The sequence below is a fragment of the Bombina bombina genome, chromosome 6 (assembly GCF_027579735.1).
Source record: "Bombina bombina isolate aBomBom1 chromosome 6, aBomBom1.pri, whole genome shotgun sequence".
NCBI lineage: Eukaryota > Metazoa > Chordata > Amphibia > Anura > Bombinatoridae > Bombina > Bombina bombina.
Window position 1 is genome coordinate 525924086 of NC_069504.1, and position 19518 is coordinate 525943603.

Below are 19518 nucleotides of genomic sequence, written 5' to 3' on the forward strand. Positions count from 1 at the left end.
TCGTGAGAGTCTGTGGTGATTTATACTGTTTTTCTCAGGCAGTATTTGGAAGAAGAATCTGCTTGCGTTTTTTCTATGATCTTAGCAGACGTAACTGAGATCCATTTGCTGTTCTCACACATTCTGAGGAGTGAGGTACTTCAGAGGGGGAATGGCGTGCAGGTTTTCCTGCAGATAAGGTATGTGCAGTAAAATATTTTTCTAGGAATGGAATTGACTAAGAAAATACTGCTGATACCGAAGTAATGTAAGTAAAGCCTTAAATGCAGCGATAGCGACTGGTATCAGGCTTATTAATAGAGATACATACTCTTATAAAAATGTGTTTTAAAACGTTTGCTGGCATGTTTAATCGTTTTTTAACGTACATTGGTGATAACACTGTAATGTTGGTATAGCCTTAAATGCAGTAAAAGCGACTGGTATCAGGCTTATTAATAGAGATACATACTCTTGTAAAAATGTGTTTTAAAACGTTTGCTGGCATGTTTAATCGTTGTTTGGTGATAAAACTTATTGGGGCCTAAGTTTTTTCCACATGGCTGGCTTAAATTTTGCATAGAAACAGTTAACTGAAGCTTCCCACTGTTGTAATATGAGTGGGAGGGGCCTAATTTAGCGCTTTTTTGCGCAGCTAAAATTACAAAATGAATTATCCAGATTCCCTCAGCAGTCCCATGAATACTACAGGACATTTCTAAAGGGCTAAAAAGACTTCCAAAATCGTTTATAGGGAAGGTAATCCACAGCTCTTCTGTGGCAGTTTTGTTGTGTCTGTTTTTAAAAATGTCTGTCGTTTTTTTTATCTTTTTTTTTTGCATTAAGGGGTTAATCATCCATTTGCAAGTGGGTGCAATGCTCTGTTACCTTATTACATGTACTGTAAAAATTTCGTTTGTTTTACTGCCTTTTTTTTTCACTGTTTTTCAAATTTTGACAAAATTTGTTTCTCTTAAAGGCACAGTAACGTTTTATATATTTGCTTGTTAACTTGATTTAAAGTGTTTTCCAAGCTTATTAGTCTCATTATTAGTCTGTTCTAACATGTCTGACATAGAGGAAGCTCTGTGTTTATTATGTTTTAAAGCCATGGTGGAACCCCATCTTAGAATGTGTACCAGATGTACTGATTTCATGTTAAACAATAAAGATCATTTTTTGTCTTTAAAAACATTATCACCAGAGGATTCTGTCGTGGGGGTAGTTATGCCGACTAACTCTCCCCACGTGTCAGACCTTTTGACTCACGCTTTAGGGACTCACGCTCAAATGGCGCCAAGTACATCAAGGGCATCCATAGCGTTTATTTTACCAGGGGATTCTGTCGAGGGGAAAGTTATGCCGACTAGCTCTCCCCACGTGTCAGACCCTTCGACTCCCGCTTCAGGGACTCACGCTCAAATGGCGCCAAGTACATCAAGGGCGTCCATAGCGTTTATTTTACAAGACATGGCAAAGGTGGTGAATAATACTCTGGCAGCAGTATTAGTCAGACTACCTGAAATTAAAGGAAAGCAGATAGCTCTGGGGGTAGATACAGAGCATACAGACGCTTTAAGAACCATGTATGATACTACCTCACAATATGCTTAGTCTGTGGGTGATTTTTTTGACTCAGGGAAGATGATTTAACCTGATTCTGATATTTCTACATTTAAAATTTATGCTTGAGAACCTCCACTTGTTGCTCAGGGAGGCTTTGGCTGCTCTGAATGAATGTGTACAATCGCAGGGCCAGAGAAATTGTGTAGACTGGATAAATAATATGCAGTGCCGGTGTGTACTGATGGTTTTTCCAATACCTAAAGAGGTTTACTAAAAAATTTTTTAATAAGGAATGGGATAGACCAGGTGTGCCTTTCTCTTCCCCTCCTATTTTTTAGAAGAATGTTTTCTAATAGTTACACCACACGGGACTTCTGGCAGACAGTTCCTAAGGTGGAGAGAAGAGTTTCTACTCTAGCTAAGCGTACCACTACCTCTGGCGAGGACAGTTGTGATTTTTAGATCCAATGGATAAAAAATATTTATTCAACAGGGTTTTATCCTGCAGCCCCTTGCATACATTGCTTCTGTCACTGCTGCTGCGGCGTTCTGGGTTGAGTCTCTTGATGAGGCTTTACAGTTAGCGACTCCATTGGATGAATATATTTGACAAGCTTATGCTAGCCAATTCCTTTGTTTTCTGATGCCTTTGTTCATTTGACTAGACTAACGGCTAAGAATTCTGTTTTTTTACTATACTGGTGCGCAGAGCGCTATGGCTTATATCATGGTCAGCCGTCGTGACTTTAATAAATAAGCTACTTAACTTCCCTTCAAGGGGCAGACCCTATTCGGGCCTGGTTTGAAGGAGATTATTGCTTATATCACTGGAGGAAAAGGTCATGCCCTTCCTCAGGATAGGAATCAAGGGCCAAAAAAGGTCTAATTTTCGTGCCTTTTAAAACTTCAGGGCAGGTGTGGCATCCACTTCCTCTAAGGCAAAACAAGAGGGAATTTTTGCTCAGTCCAAGGCGGTCTGGAGACAATTGGACCTGGAACAAAGATAAGCAGGCCAAGGAGCCTGCTGCTGCCTCTAAGGCAGCATGAAGGAACGGACCCCTATCCGGTAACGGATCCTATAGGGGGCAGACTTTCATTCTTCGCCCGGGCGTGGGCAAGAGATGTCCAGGATCCCTAGGCATTGGAATTTATATCCCAGAGATATCTTCTGGATTTCAAAGATTCCCCCCCCCCCCAAAAAAAGGGGAGATTTCGCCTTTCACAATTATCTGCAAACCAGATAAAGAAGGAGGCATTCTTACAATGTGTACGAGATCCATCCAGTTCCAAGAGAGGAACAGGGACAGAGTTTTTACTCAAATCTGTTTGTGGTTCCCAAGGTGAGGGAACCATCAGACCTATTTTGGATCTAAAGATCTTAAACAAATTCCTCAGAATTCCGTCATTTAAGATGGAAACTATTCGTACCATCTTAACTATGATCCAGGAGAGTCAATAGAGGACTACAATGGATTTGAAGGATGCTTATCCTCACATTGTGATGCATAAAGATCACCTTCGTTTTTCAGGTTTGCCTTTCTAGACAGGCATTACCAGTTTGTAGCTCTTTCCTTTGGGATATCTACAGCCCCAAGAATATTTATGGAGGTTCTGGGGTCACTTTGGCGGTCCTTAGGCCGCGGGGCATAGAAGTGGCCCCTTAGTTAGACGACGTCCTGATACAGGCGTCAAACATCCAAATTGCCAAGTCTCATACGGACGTAGTACTGGCATTTCTGAGATCACATGGGTGGAAAGTGAACAAGGAAAGAGTTCTCTATCCCCAATCTCAAGGGTTTCCCTCCTAGGGACTCTGATAGATTCTGTAGAAATGAAAATTTACCTGACGGAGTCCAGGTTGTCAAAGTTTCTAAAATTCTGCCGTGTTTTTCATCCCATCCGCGCCCTTCGGTGGCTCAGTACATGAATGAAATCGGCTTAATAGGTAGCGGCAAGGGACATAGTACCGTTTGCACGTCTACATTTCAGACCGCTGCAACTATGCATGCTCAGTCAGAGGAACGGGGATTACACAGATTTGTCCCCCTGTTGAACCTGGACCAAGAGACCAGAGATTCTCTTCTCTGGTGACTATGTCGGGTCCATCTGTCCAAGGGTATGACCTTCCGCAGGTCAGATGGGACAATTGTTACAATGGATGCCAGCCTTTTAGGTTGGGATGTAGTCTGAAACTCCCTGAAGGCTCAGGGATAGTGGACTTAGGAGGAGATCCTCCTTCTAATAAATATTCTGGGAGTGATATTCCATGCTCTTCAGACTTGGCCTCAGTTGGCAACTCTGAGGTACATCATACTCAGTCGGACAATATACACGACTGTGGCTTACATCAGCTATCAAGGGGGAACAGAAGTTCCCTAGTGATGTTAGAAGTCTTACAATAATTCACTGGACAGAGACTCACTCTTGTCTATCAGCTATCCATATCCCAGGTGTTGAGAACTGGGAGGTGGATTTTCTAAGTCGTCAGACTTTTCTTCCGGGGGAGTGGGATTTCCTTCGGAGGTCAAGACCAAGCAGGAGAGGGCTTTGGTGATTTTGACAGCGCCTGCGTAGCCACGCAGGACCTGGTATGCAGATCTGGTGGACATGTCATCCTTTCCATCACGGTCTCTGCTTCTGAGACAGGTCCCTCTACCTCAGGGTCCTTTCAACCATCTAAATAGAATCAATCTGAGATGGACTGCCTGGAGACTGAACGCTTGATGTTATCAAAGCATGGCTTCTCCGAGTCAGTCATTGATACCTTAATACAGACATGAAAGCCTGTCTCTAGGAAAATTGAACATAGATATGGTGTAAATATCTGATAGTTATGAATCCAAGGGTTACTCATGGAGTAAAGCCTGGATTCCCAGGATATTATCTTTTTCTCCAAGATGTTTTTGAGAAAAGGGTTGTCAGCTAATTCCTTTTAAGGGACAGATTTTTACTCTGTCTATTTTTTTGCACTAGCGTCTGGCAGGTATTCTAGACGTTCAGGCATTTGGTCAGGCTTTGGTTAGATCCAAGCCTGTGTTTAAAACTGTTGCTCCACCATGAAGCTTAAACCTGGTTCTTAAGGCTCTTCAAGAAGTTCCGTTTGAACCTTTTTTGTTCCATAGATATCAATCTTTATCTTGGAAAGTTCCTTTTGGGTAGCTATTTCCTCGACTCGTAGAGTCTCCAAGTTATCTGTGTTACAATGTGATTCTCCTTATCTGGTCCTTCGTACGGATAAGGTAGTCCTGCGTACCTACCTGGGTTTTTTCCTAAGGTGGTATCTAACAAGAACATCTCTCAAGAGATAGTTGTTCCATGCTTGTATCCTAATCCTTCCTCAAAGAAGGAACGTCTATTACACAATATTGGACGTGGTTTGTGCTTTAAAGTTTTTACTTACAAGCTACTACAGTTTTCATCAAACGTTCACCTTGTTTGTTGTCTATTCTGGACAGAGGAGAGGTCAAAAGACTTCAGCAGCCTCTCTGTCTTTTGGTTAAAAAGCATAATTCATTTAGCTTATGAGACTGCTGGACAGCAGCCTCCTGAAGGGATTGCAGCTCATTCTACTAGAGCTGTGGTTTTCACTTGGGCCTTTTTTAAATGTGGCTTCTGTTGAACAGATTTACAAGACGGAGTCTTGGTCTGCGCTTCATACTTTTTCAAATTTAACAAATTTGATACCTTGCTTCTTCGGAGGCTATTTTTGGGAGAAAGGTTTTTTTTTTTTACAGGCAGTGGTAACTTCCGTTTAAGTACCCGCCTTGTCCCTCCCATCATCCGTGTACTTTAGCTTTGGTATGGGTATTCCATAAGTAATAAATGATCCGTGGACTGGATACACTTAACAAGAGAAAACATAATTTATGCTTACCTGATAAATTTATTTCTCTTGTAGTGTATCCAGTCCACGGCCCGCCCTGTCACTTTAAGGCAGGTAATTTTTTCATTTGAACTACAGTCACCACTGCACCCTATGGTTTTTCCTTTCTCTGCATGTTTTCGGTCGAATGACTGAATATGGCAGTTAGGGGAGGAGCTATATAGCAGCTTTGCTGTGGGTGGACTCTTGCAACTTCCTGTTGGGAAGGAGAATATATTCCATAAGTAATGGATGATCCGTGGACTGGATACACTACAAGAGAAATAAATTTATCAGGTAAGCATAAATTATGTTTTTCATGTTCATTTAAGAATTCTTAACACTTTTTGAGTTAAATTTTATTAAAACAGGCAACATAAATTGCTGTCAAAGTGTTTGTCTATTTTTCATCTTTGTTATTTTTATCTTTGTTTTTGTTATCTAGTGACCTTTTTTTTTTTTTTTTTTTCTAACTCCTGAACTACAACAATCACGTTTGTAAAGACCCATGTTCAGAATTTTGTGTATGAATATTGACCTATCACATTAAAGCATTAGATATTTAGTACTGGTCTGTGGAGCAACCTCTATTCCAGTCAATCTGTAGTTTAACAAATGATTGTGAGAGTCTGAATAAATTTTTATTTTTATCAACATCCAGACTTTTAACAATAATTGTCTTTCCCCATAAAAGCATTATACTATTGCATAGTCAACAAGGCAAAGCATGTTACTTGAAGTAAATACTGTTGGGTTTGATTGCGTTGCAGTTGTGTATGTTATATTTTACCACAAGAATCTAATCTTATTTTTAGGATTGCCTCAAGTCCTTTTCCAAGGAAGAAAAGCTAACAGATAAAAATAGATTTCATTGTAGTAATTGTAAAACTCTGCGAGATTCTCTGAAAAAAATAGAAATTTGGAAGCTTCCACCTGTCCTTCTGGTGCACCTAAAAAGGTAAATGTTTTGCTTTCTAGCGGTTTCATGATAAATTCCTGAGCATGGTCATTTCTGCATCATTAACACTTAATTGTTTCACTCTCACCAATTCATGAAGGATAACGTATACACAGTTGTGTCCATTGTTTGGCATCACCTTAATTGTAAAAGACCCACAGTCCAGTCCCTCATGTAAACATTGTTAATACTCAGTCATAATAAATTGGTTTTGTATTGTAATTTTGTTTTTACCTCTAATAAAATAAGATGGCTCCTTTTAGGGCTGTTTCAGTTATCGCTCTATTTATCAGAATGCATCTATAGTGCTACGCTAGGCCGTACTGTATTAAATGGCCATCATAGTGGAAAAATTGCATGGTCTAATTAATTGGAGCATATTATTTTATCAATAGCGACCCTGCAACTATGTGTTTAACTTCCTCACAGTTCTCTGCAGCTCCTGAATGGTATTTTAATTATGTGTTTAACCCCTTTGTGGGTTCACTAGTGTGAATTACAGAGTGTAATTTTTTTTGCTGTATAATAGCCCTTTTAGTTTATTCTCCAACAAAGCACAACACGTGTGCGATTGACAATCCATACAATGTATTTAGTGCATGGTCGTTATTCAGGGGGGAACTCATTGAGACCCCCCCTGCACTTACATTGCATCCCTGGTAGTCAAGGGCTCCGGCATTCACCCTGGAAACCCGGAAATGCCGGGAAGGACAACTGTTAAGGAAGCTGGATGAAGGGGTTGGTATTCAAATCCCTCAATTTGAGCTCCCTTAAGCCATAGAAACCCCTAGACCCTCTGTTTTAAAGCTAATCACATGCTCTTTCAAATGGCGTTTGTCTTCTGGGTTAAAATTTAAGCACTTCTCTTTTTTTATAAAAAAAACCCCACTTGCTTTCATACAGTAAACATATGACTACCCTATAACAGACCATCACAAAGGCATAGAGACCACCAAGACCCCTTGTTTTAAGGCCCCTCTTAAATAAAACAGCTATGTTTTAATAGCTAGGTCAGGGATGGGGAACGCTGGTCCTCCAGATGTTTCAGAGCTACATTTCATGTAGTTCTTTCAGGAGTGCCAAGGTTCCCCATCCCTGAGCTAGGTGATCACCTGGCATTAATAAATTACCACTTATTTGTATAGAGTATTGTAAGAGACACTAAGTGCAGATCAAATTTACATAACTATAGTGAAAGGCCTTTATATGAGGTTGACCCATTCATTTTACTGTAGAGTTTAGGGGAAAAACGCACAAAAAACTTGTTTATAACCTTGTTTATTAAATCTTTAAAAAATAAAATAAAAAAAATGTTTACACTTTTTTTGTGTGTGCATATTTCTTGCCATTATTATACATAAAATAATGGTATTATTTGAATCAAATTTTTCACCTTAAAATATATATATGGGGGTTTCCTCACTGGAAAATAGCCTGCAGTGTGGCCAAAATATCAGCATCTAAAAACTGCAAAAGAGCTCAGTACAGGGGTTGAAATGGTTCAGCAGTTAAAAGGTTAAAGAATCAGAATAATATTTATTAGGTAAATTGATGTTTAGTTTTTTGTTGTAGTTTGTTACAAATGTTTTAGATGTGTGACATACAGCGCATAATATGTATGTTTACGTTATTTTATTATGTATTTTATACTTTTTCAGATTTTCTTATGAAGGGAGATGGAAACAAAAGCTTCAGACATACGTGGATTTTCCTTTGGAAGGTCTTGAGCTATCGCAGTATGTTATTGGCCCAAAGTTTTTCAAGAAATACAGTTTGTTTGGAGTATCTGTAAGTAGCAAGAAGTGATGTATTTTATATTTATTTATATTTGTGTGTATTTTGTTCCATAAATATGTATATATTTATCATATATCTCATCCTCTTGATTAACATAGAGATATCAATGTGAATTATTTTAAAATCTTTTTAGAAAAGAAGATTATAAGCCTTAACACAAGAGGGACATTTAACACTAAATAAATGCTAGATGGAATGATGCATTCAAAGAAAAGATTAGCTGAGAATAAAAGTTTTATTAGTTGTTTAATTATTGTCATTATAAGTGTAAAGTTTTAGTGTCTATAAAGCAACGGGAGCTGCTGTGTTGTAACTTAGGTTACCTTCTCTGCTGTGGCCAATTAAGGACAGTTATAAATAGGTCACTAGCGTATGCAGCCAATGGCTGTGTAATATGTGTTCTGCACTTTCATTTCTAGCAGGAACTGAAAAGCTCACAATTTCATAACGGAATTACAAGAAAAGGGGACAAAATAAATAAAGTATATTGCAGACTTTCTTTCATATATATGGCGAGAGTCCATGATCCGTTACATATGGGATTACATTCTTACCACTAGAAGGAGGCAAACCCCAAGAGCTCTATAAAAACCCTTTCCACCTCACACATACCTTAGTTTTTACTTTGCCTCTGTTGGAGGTGGTTACAGCATGAAGAAGTGCATGATTCTTCAGTGGAAGGGGCTTTCAGTCTATGTTGAACCCGGGTTCGCCTCAGAGTACAGTGCTTGTAAGAGGGATGTTTTTGGGGTAAGGTTCATCACATAATGGTTTTGCCTCATGGGAAATCCTTCATAGGCCCTCTGTAAATTCGGTCGCAGGGACTCGTCTTCTGCCTCCCTTTACAGATCTACATTATACTCCTATTCCATTACTTCTCCTGATCTGTTTCAATACTGGTTTGGCTGTCTGCTGCTTGCTTGATAGTAGACGAGTATCTATGGGTAAGTATGTTTTAAATTTTACCACAGATACAAATTTTCAGGTTGGAGAGCTGTTTGAGGGTCTCTGACAGCACAGGGTTTGGGATCCTCAGAGGCAAGGTTCCCAATCAATATTATAGAACTCTGTGCAATTTTTTAGGACCCTTCGAGCTTGGCCTCTGTTAATAAGGGAATCTTATCTCCATTTCCAGATAGACAATGCCACAACAGTATCTTCTGTCAACCATCAAGGGGGAACTCACAGTTCTCTTACCTTGATGGAGGTGTCTCGGATTCTCTCTTGGGCAGAAGTCCATTCTTGCCTAAATCTTATGATTCACATCTCAAGAGTGAACAATGGGAGGCAGACTTTCTCAGTCATTAGTCTCTAAATCCAGGGAGTGGTCTCTTCATTAGGATGTGTTCTGTCTGATTGAGGATCTTTGGAGCCTACCAGAAATAGATCTGAGGACCTCTTGTTTGAACATCAAACTTTCCAGGTACTTTGCAAAGTCCAGGGATCCTTAAGCAGAGGTAGTGGATGGTCTAGTAGTCCTTGGTCTTTTTTACCCTGCTTAACTGTTTTCTCCTCTGGTTCCTTTTTCCAGAGTGATTTTCAAGATAAGACTAGAAAAGTAGTTTGTAATCCTGATTGCCCCAGTGTGGCCTTACAGGATTTGGCATGCAGATCTGGTTCTAAGTGTCCCACAATGGTTTATTGGTAAACTTTGCTGGCTTATAAGCTGAAGGTTGAGAGTTCATTTCCAGCTATGGCTACGAATATTCTTTCAAAACGTTGCCAAAATCATCTTTTTTTAAAGTCCAGTTATCCGCTTTGACCTCTGCGGTCAGACCTTTTGGGTCTCAAGGTCCTTTTTTCCATCCCGATCTAAAGTCTCTAAAACTTCATGGCATGGATAATAAACGCTTAGTTCTGAGACATAAAGGTTTCTCAGAATACTTATCTCTAGGAAAATTTATCACAAAGTTTGGAAAACTTGCAATGATGTATAGATCATACATTTCCTGACATTTTTTTAGAATCCCTCGGATTCTTCAGTTTTTTTCAGGATGGTTTAGATAAGGATTTATCTGGCAATTACCTGACAGAGCAGAAATCTGCTCTTTTATTTTATTTAATGGAAGATTACTAGTCTTACTGCTGATCCTTGTTTTGTTCAGACCCTGGTCCGAATTAAACCTGTTATCAAGCCTATTTCTCCTAGTTGTCTTAACCTAGTGTTAAATGATTTTGCAAGCTCTTCCTTTTGAGCCTATGTTAAAATTGGACATTAGACTACTTGGGTTGTTTCTCTTAACCTTCTCTTCTGCTAGCAGAGTTTCTGTATTGTCTGCTCTCTCTTGTGAGTCTCCTTATCGGATTTCTTCAGGATAAGGCTAATTTTCAGACTACATTTAAATTTTTGCCTAAAGTTGTTTCCTCACATAACTTTAGTTGTGCCCTGATCCTAAGAATGCTTCTGAAAGATCTTTGCATTTTTTTTATGTTGTTAGAGCTTTGAAATATTATGTTAATGCTACTAAGGATTTCTAAGTCAGTTGCCACTTCTTGGGCTTTCAAGAATGAGGCTTCAGTTGATCAAATTTGCAAGGCAACCACTTGGTCTTCTTTGCATACCTTACTAAATTTTACCATTTTGATGTTTTTGCTTCCTCTGAAGCAGCCTTTGGTAGAAAGGTCATTCGGCAGTTGTCTCAGTTTTTTGATTATGCCTGTTTTTTTGTTGTTGTTTTTTTTTTGTTTGTTTATTATAAGAGATTTTCTTCTTTTGGGTTGTGGATTTAATTTCTCTGCGAAAAAAAAGCTGTTTTTTTTTCAATCCCTCCCTTTTTGGTTACTCGTAGATTTCCACAGCTTGGGTATTAGTTACCATTTGTAATGGATCGTGGACTCTTGCCACCTAAATGAAAGAAAACATCATTTATACTTGCCTGATAAATTTATTTATTTTTCATGGTGGTGAGAGTCCATGAGCCCCCATCCTTTTCTTGGGGTTGATTTATTTTAAGCACATCCTTTTTTCCTGCTTCTTTTTTTGCTCTTACTCCCTTTTAAACCTCACTGCTTGGCTATATGTTAAACTAAGGGAGGGGTTTTATAGGGCTCTTGGGGTTTGGGAAATTTTGCCTCCTCCTAGTGGTAGGAATATAATCCCATATGTAACGGATCGTGGACTCTTGCTACCATGAAATTAATGAATTTATCAGGCAAGTATAAATTATATATTTTTATATATGCAATTTAAAATTTTATATTACTATTTCAAAGTGTTTAATGTCCCTTTAAAAGCAGAAGTATAAGTGGATGCCCCTGTTCCTCATCTTTTTCTGGTCTTAGTTTATTTAGAAAAACAATAAAACCTGCCAAACCTTGGTTCCCTCGTTCATTTTTTTCCCAACAAATAATGAGTTCCATAAACATAAATATGGTGCACGGCTTCAGATGTTACTATTATGGTTCTGTAAGTACTTCCTATATATATTTGTCATGTTTCCTTGTTGGACCCTAACTCATTGTCATATTGTGTTTGTAATATCTCATATAGTTTAAAAGAAAAAAAAACTTATACAGGCTGAATTGAAATAGATTTTCACATTAAGGACTTGTCCTATTGTCTTAAAGGGATATAAAACAGTACTTTTAGTAACAACAATTATAATGACTTCACTTTAGATTAAAGTAAACATAAAAAGAAACAGATTGTGTTAGAAAAAAAGAAAACCACTTATTTGTTTTCTTGAAAAACGAGCACTTAGAGATTCTCAGTCTAGCCCCTGCCCATGGCTAAACAAGGAAACAAACGCCTAGATTTAGCGTTTTGTCGGTAAAGACCCACGTAGCTAACGCAGCTTTTTTTCCCAACGCACCCTTAAGACAACACTGGTATTTAGAGTTGTCTGAAGGGCTGCGTTAGGCTCCAAAAAGGGTGCGTTGAGCCTAATTTACCGCCACTTCAACTCTCAATACCAGCGTTGCTTACGGTAGCGGTAAGCTGGCAAAACGTGCTCGTGCACGATTCCCCCATAGGAAACAATGGGGCAGTTTGGGATGAAAAAAAAACTAACACCTGCAAAAAAGCAGCGTTAAGCTCCCAACGCAGCCCCATTGTTTCCTATGGGGAAACACTATCTAAGTCTGCACCTAACACCCTAACATGAACCCCGAGTCTAAACACCCCTAACCTTACACTTATTAACCCCTTAAATTTAATATAATTTTAATCTAACGAAATAAATTAACTCTTATTAACTAAAGTATTCCTATTTAAAACTAAATACTTACCTGTAAAATAAACCCTAATATAGCTACAATATAACGAATAATTATATTGTAGCTATTTTAGGATTTATATTTATTTTACAGGCAACTTTGTATTTATTTTAGCTAGGTACAATAGCTATTAAATAGTTATTAAGTATTTAATAGCTACCTAGTTAAAATAATTACAAAATTACCTGTAAAATAAATCCTAACCTAAGTTACAATTAAACCTAACACTACACTATCAATAAATTAATTAAATAAATTACCTACAATTACATACAATTAAATAAACTACACTAAATTACAGCAAAAAACAAACACTAAATTATAAAAAATAAAAAAAGATTACAAGAATATTAGGCTAATTACACCTACTCTAAGCACCCTAATAAAATAAAAAAAGCCCCCCAAAATAATAAAGGTCCCTACCCTATTCTAAATTAAAAAGTAACCAGCTCTTTTACCAGCCCTTAAAAGGGCTTTTTGCGGGGCATGCCCCTAAGTAATCAGCTCTTTTGCCTGTAAAAAAAAAATACAACCCCCCCCCCCAACATTAAAACCCACCACCCACATACCCCTACTCTAACCCAAACCCCCCTTAAATAAACCTAACACTACCCCCCTGAAGATCTCCCTACCTTGAGTCGTGTTCACCCAGCCGGGCACCAAAAGAGGACATCCGGAGCGGCAGAAGTCTTCATCCTATCCGGGCAGAAGAGGACATCCGGACCGGCAGACATCTTCATCCAAGCGGCATCTTCTATCTTCATCCATCCGACGAGGAGCGCCTCCATCTTCAAGATCTCCGGCGCGGAACATCCTTCTTCACAGACGACGAATGACGGTTCCTTTAAATGACGTCATCCAAGATGGCGTCCCTCTAATTCCGATTGGCTGATAGGATTCTATCAGCCAATCGGAATTAAGGTAGGAAAAATCTGATTGGCTGATCCAATCATCCAATCAAATTGAGCTTGCATTCTATTGGTTGATCGGAACAGCCAATAGAATGCGAGCTCAATCTGATTGGCTGATTGGATCAGCCAATCGGATTGAACTTGAATCTGATTGGCTGTTTTAATCAGCCAATCAGATTTTTCCTACCTTAATTCCGATTGGCTGATAGAATCCTATCAGCCAATCGGAATTCGAGGGACGCCATCTTGGATGACGTCATTTAAAGGAACCGTCATTCGTCGTCTAGTCATCAGTGAAGAAGGATGTTCCGCGCCGGAGGTCTTGAAGATGGAGCCGCTCCTCGTCGGATGGATGAAGATAGAAGATGCCGCTTGGATGAAGATGTCTGCCGGTCCGGATGTCCTCTTCTGCCCGGATAGGATGAAGACTTCTGCCGCTCCGGATGTCCTCTTTTGGTCCATCGGTGCCCGGCTGGGTGAACACGACTCAAGGTAGGGGGGTAGTGTTAGTTTTATTTAAGGGGGGTTTGGGTTAGAGTAGGGGTATGTGGGTGGTGGGTTTTAATGTTGGGGGGGTTGTATTTTTTTTTACAGGCAAAAGAGCTGATTACTTAGGGGCATGCCCCGCAAAAAGCCCTTTTAAGGGCTGGTAAAAGAGCTGGTTACTTTTTAATTTAGAATAGGGTAGGGACCTTTTATTATTTTGGGGGGCTTTTTATTTTATTAGGGGGCTTAGAGTAGGTGTAATTAGCCTAATATTCTTGTAATCTTTTTTTATTTTTTGTAATTTAGTGTTTGTTTTTTGTTGTAATTTAGTTTAGTTTATTTAATTGTATGTAATTGTAGGTAATTTATTTAATTAATAAATAAATAAATTAATGACTTAGCTTTAGGGGTTAATACATTTATTATAGTAGAGGCGAGGTCCGGTCGGCAGATTAGGGATTAATAAGTGAAGTTAGGTGGCGGCGACGTTTGGGGGGGCAGATTAGGGGTTAATAAATATTATGTAGGTGTCAGCGATGTTAGGGGCAGCAGATTAGGGGTTCATAGGTATAATGTAGGTGGCGGCGGTGTGCGGTCGGCAGATTAGGGGTTAAAAATATTTCTTATAGTGGCGGCGATGTGGGGGGACCTTGGTTTAGGGGTACATAGGTAGTTTATGGGTGTTAGCGTACTTTAGAGCACAGTAGTTAAGAGCTTTATAAACCGGTGTTAGCCCATAAAGCTCTTAACTACTGACTTTTTATTGTGGCTGGAGTCTTGTCGGTAGAGGGTCTACTGCTCACTTCAGCCAAGACTCTAAATACCGGCGTTAGGAAGATCCCATTGAAAAGATAGGATACGCAATTGGCGTAAGGGGATCTGCGGTATGGAAAAGTTGCGGCTTGAAAGTGAGCTTTAGACCCTTTCCTGGCTGACTCTAAATACCAGTGGGCGGCCAAAAGCAGCGTTAGGACCCCTTAACGCTGCTTTTGACGGCTAACGCAGAACTCTAAATCTAGGCGTATCATTGCAAAATTTTAGGTCACATGATTTTTGCAGCAGAAATCCTATATTGATCATGGGCAATAAACTGACTGGAGCTATTTTATGGTGTCTCCTAGCAATGCTTCAAGAGAGACACTATACCTTTTGCCTTCCTGTTGAGGCCGCCTCCTCCTTGAGGGACTAATACCTATTCCAGTGATTTCTATTAAGTATAAGCCCCTGCTTTTTTTGTTTGTTACTGCAATGGAACAGACTGTTTAACATCCTTTCAATGTTTTTTTGGCTTTGTGGTGTTTTCCCCTCTGATGGGTTTCATGAGAGCTTTTCTTGCTTGATGAGATCAAACCCTTAGTTATATATAAAATAGTTGTTCTCTCTTGTCCTGTAAGAATTAAAATGAGTTCACAGAACATAGCCTAAAGGACATGTTATCTATCATGTTATAATTTTTTTTTTTTTTTTGTTTGATTTTCATCTACACACCTCATACCACTAACATGAATCCAAATATGACCATACTGTTATTCGTGATAACCCTTTTCTCACTCCAATTTTGTTCACATCACTACAGCCATAAGCACACACCTCTAACTGGAAAACAAATTATCATACACCATGGCCTGCTCTGTTGCTGTAACTTATCTGCTGAGTGCTGATGGAGAGTTATAAAAAAGTAACCCTCCTACCCCCACCTCACAAAATTCTAAAGTATCACATTCACTATATGGCCAAACAAAAATGATTTCCAAATTCCTATTCCTTATGTTACTTGCCCTTGCAAATGACGTAGAGTCTAACCCTGGTCCACCAACAAATTCCATTCCTAGCCTTCCAACTAAAAAAGGCCTCTCCTTTGTGCACTGTAATATCTGCAGCTTACTACCAAAAATTGATGCACTGCAAGGTGTTTACAATACAAGCCCAAAATCATTGTGATCTCTGAATCGTGGCTAACCGCAAAAATACCTGACTCTGCCATTGCAATACATGGGTATTCATGCCATAGAAATGATAGAGCAAAGAGAGGAGGCGGCATTGTAATTTATGTTGACAATTCCACAAAGTTCACCCCCTTACCAAATTCTAGCTCTCCTGTCACCTTTGATTTCCTTTCTGGCACAATTGAGATCCCGTGCAGTAAATCAATCATTCTTGCAGGAATCTACCGCCCACCTAGCTCCCCTGTGCATTCCCTTTCTGACATAGAACATCTCCTTAGTGAAACCATAGCTCAAAACCCAAAAAGTGAAATTTTGGTTTTTGGAGATTTTAATATTGATTGGCTGAATCCAAAAAATAATAGTTGTCGCTCGCTGTTTAAATCTTTGCAGCTAACGCAATTAATCTCCTCCCCAACTCGCATAAACATCAAAAGCCATAATCACACCCTGCTCGACTGGATTCTCTCCACTTCTCCTGACCGAATCCAGGTGGCAGGTGTTCTCCCTAACAATTTCAGTGACCACTGCTTAGTGTACTGCATGCGCAAAATAAAGGCAACTAAATCCTCTCCCATTTCTAATTGACATTAGATTAAACCTAATCCAAGATCTAGACTCTGCAGTTGAATTCTTTCAGTCTGAACTCCTACAAGTTTGGCATTTACATGCCCTGCTGTGTAAGGTGAGAGTAAAAGGAGCACACTTTAATTGGATCACAGCTGACCTCATTCAAATGTACCAGTTTCGAGATTCATTGTGGTCAAAGTTCAAGCATACTGGCTCTGTGAACGATCACTGTGTATATAGACAATTGCGGAATATATGCACTAAACAAACAAAATTGGCCAAGGCCCAATATTTCTGTGAAAATCTGAACAATAACATATTAAACCCTTGAAAGTTTTGAAAACTCATAAATAACTTACAAAATCCACCAATACACTCCCAACCCTCCACTGTCAATGTGGACGACCAAACCCTGCAACCCTCTTAGAAGTAGCTAATGCCTTTAATAGCGATTTTGTCGGATGCTCCACCACCCTGATTGACAAACTAATAAATGACACTCATCCTGAAACTTCAAAAGTGGATCAGGCCCCACTAAATCAGCAAAAACCCAATATAGAGAAGTTTAATTTTAGACCTGTACCCATCAATGTCATTAAGAAACACCTTAATAATCTAAAAATGAAAAAACAGTCTGGACCTGATCAAATCCCAGCAATGCTGTTGAAACTCTGTGCGCCGGCAATTGCTAAACCTGTCACAACCCTAATTAACGAATCCTTGGTGTCTGGATACATACCCAAACTTTGGAAAACTGCAAGAGTAGTGCCTATTCATAAAAGTGGGGAGTTAACCTTGGTTTCTAACTATCACCCTATATCATTGCTCCCAGTATTGTCAAAAATCTTAGAAAAATGCATCCATATGCAAATATGTGAGTATTACCAACAATCTAACTATCTGACCCTTGATCAATCAGGTTTTCGCCCAAATCACTCCACTACAACTGCCCTCATAAAAGTTTGCAACGACGACCTAACTGGAGCTATTTTCCTTGATTTTGCAAAGACCTTTCACACAGTAGACCACAACATACTACTGCTCAAACTAAAAAACTCTGGTATTGCTGATCATCCGTTAACCTGGTTTCAATCATATGTATCGGATCGATCACAATATGTCTCCATTTCTGACAGCGACTCTCTCCCTCTCCCAGTCACGTGTGGTGTTCCCCAAGGTTCCATTCTCGGTCCCCTACTATTTACATTATTTATAAATGCTCTGCCTAATGTCTGCAAATCCTCTACTGTACACATGTACGCAGATGACACGGTAATCTATGCAAACAATTCCAATCTGCCGCAGCTTGAAGCAGTGCTCCAAGACCAGTTCACAGAGGTAGAAAAGTGGATCTCCAAAAACAAACTCTTCCTAAACACTGACAAAACTGTCACAATGATCTTTGGAACGGGACCTAAATTACACAAATTACAAAATTCCCATCTACGCATCAAAACAAAATCCAATTGCACACTGACCGCAGTCCAATCTTTCAAATACTTGGGTATGTTGTTAGACCCCAATCTATCTTATGGCCTCCACATAGAAAAACTTGCATCTAAACTTTATCCAAAACTAGGTGCCCTGTACAGAAACAAATCCTGCCTCAGTCCTACAGTAAAGGAAAAGATTGTACAGCAAATGCTGATGCCTATCATGGATTACGGGGACGTAGTATCTGCACCTGCACCGCAAACTCACCTTAATAAACGTAATAAATTGTATAACTTATTCTACTGCTTTGTGCTACAATGTAACTACAGGACCCACCATTGTGACATGCTAAAATAACTAAACTGGCTGTCGCTGGAATACAGACGCACCCTCCATCTTTCCTGCCTTGTGTTTAAGAGCCTTTCTGGGAAGCTCCCACCCTACCTGAGCAGAATGCTCTCCCCGGCTGATCCCACCTCCTATAACCTCCGATCCAATACCAGCACATTATTTAGCTTGCCTCAATACAAAAAGAAAGCAGCTCGATCCTCCTTTTCCTACAGAGCACCACAATTATGGAATGACCTCCCGCTCACTTTCAAACCTTCCCCAAGCCTAATATCCTTTAAGAGATCCCTCTCATACACATACATAGATACATATCTTAAAACAGAATGCACCTATCATGGTTGATTATATATTTCCTATCTGTTCTATGTTACATTTTTTGCATATATTGTGTATTATTATTGTTTTTGTATTTTATTGTACCCTATTGTATCAGTGCAATGTTTTGTGGACCCAGGACATACTTGAAAACGAGAGAAATCTCAATGTATACTTCCTGGTAAAATATATTTTATAAATAAATAAAATTAGAGCTTTTTTTTTCACTCTGAAATTGTAGAATCTCTAGTTGCAGTGCTTGTTATAAGCAATGGATGACTTATTGCCTGATTGGATTCTGTCAACCAGCAGGGATATACGCACAGTAATGATGTAGGTGGTATCTATACTTCACTGGTCAGGGAGTAGTCAAACGCCAATCTCAGGCAATCTATTAGATTACTAAAGCCAACGGACCACTTACTTATCCTGAAAAAAAGGTCACAACCCCTGCCTACTTTGTCAGTGTTTAGTTTTTCACTTTCGCAGACCCTTTTTTGTGTGTGAAGATTTGTAATTACTTTGACCCAGTCATTTTATTTTGTTGCAGAACTTAAAACCTGTTGCAGCTAATACATTATACATAGCAGGAGCAGTTTTATCCAGATGTTATTCGGAAACTGCTCTTTAGATTTGACATCTCCAGTGCATACAGTAGATAAAAGATTAATGTCTGTATTTACTGGCATTTCACTACTACCTTTAAAGGAAATTCTTTACAATTTCATCAGTTTTTATCAATGTAATGTTTTTGTTGGTGGAGTTTTCAGTATTTTGGACTTTGGCAATATGAAGGTAGTGTGGGACTTTGGTTTTGTGCCCTGTGACATAAAAATATGAAAAAAACATATTAGTGACATAATAGCATTCAAAGGCAAGTGCCTCTTTTTATGGTAATTTGTTACCTCCCACATTGTATTCCATACCCTCGCAGTGAGGCAACAAATGTATATATGTAGAGTAGGGTGGGAGTCTCTAAAGACCTTTCGATTCAGGATATTTCTAGGTTTTGTGGTATACTGAGGCAGTGTTCTCCACAGAAATTTTTGCCAGCTAGCTGGCATTATGAAGTAGCCGGATGTGGGCAGTGTAATATTTTCTGATATTATATCATTTTCTGCTATCTATTCA

General features: G+C 39.1%; 1 protein-coding gene across 1 annotated transcript in view; it reads left to right on the top strand.

Moving 5' to 3' along the window:
- USP8 (ubiquitin specific peptidase 8) overlaps positions 1-19518 on the top strand; it is a 140322-nt gene that overhangs the window by 117988 nt on the left and 2816 nt on the right. The window contains 2 exon segments of the mRNA XM_053719328.1: positions 6223-6365; positions 8024-8153. Coding sequence (XP_053575303.1) covers positions 6223-6365; positions 8024-8153 — 273 coding nt within the window.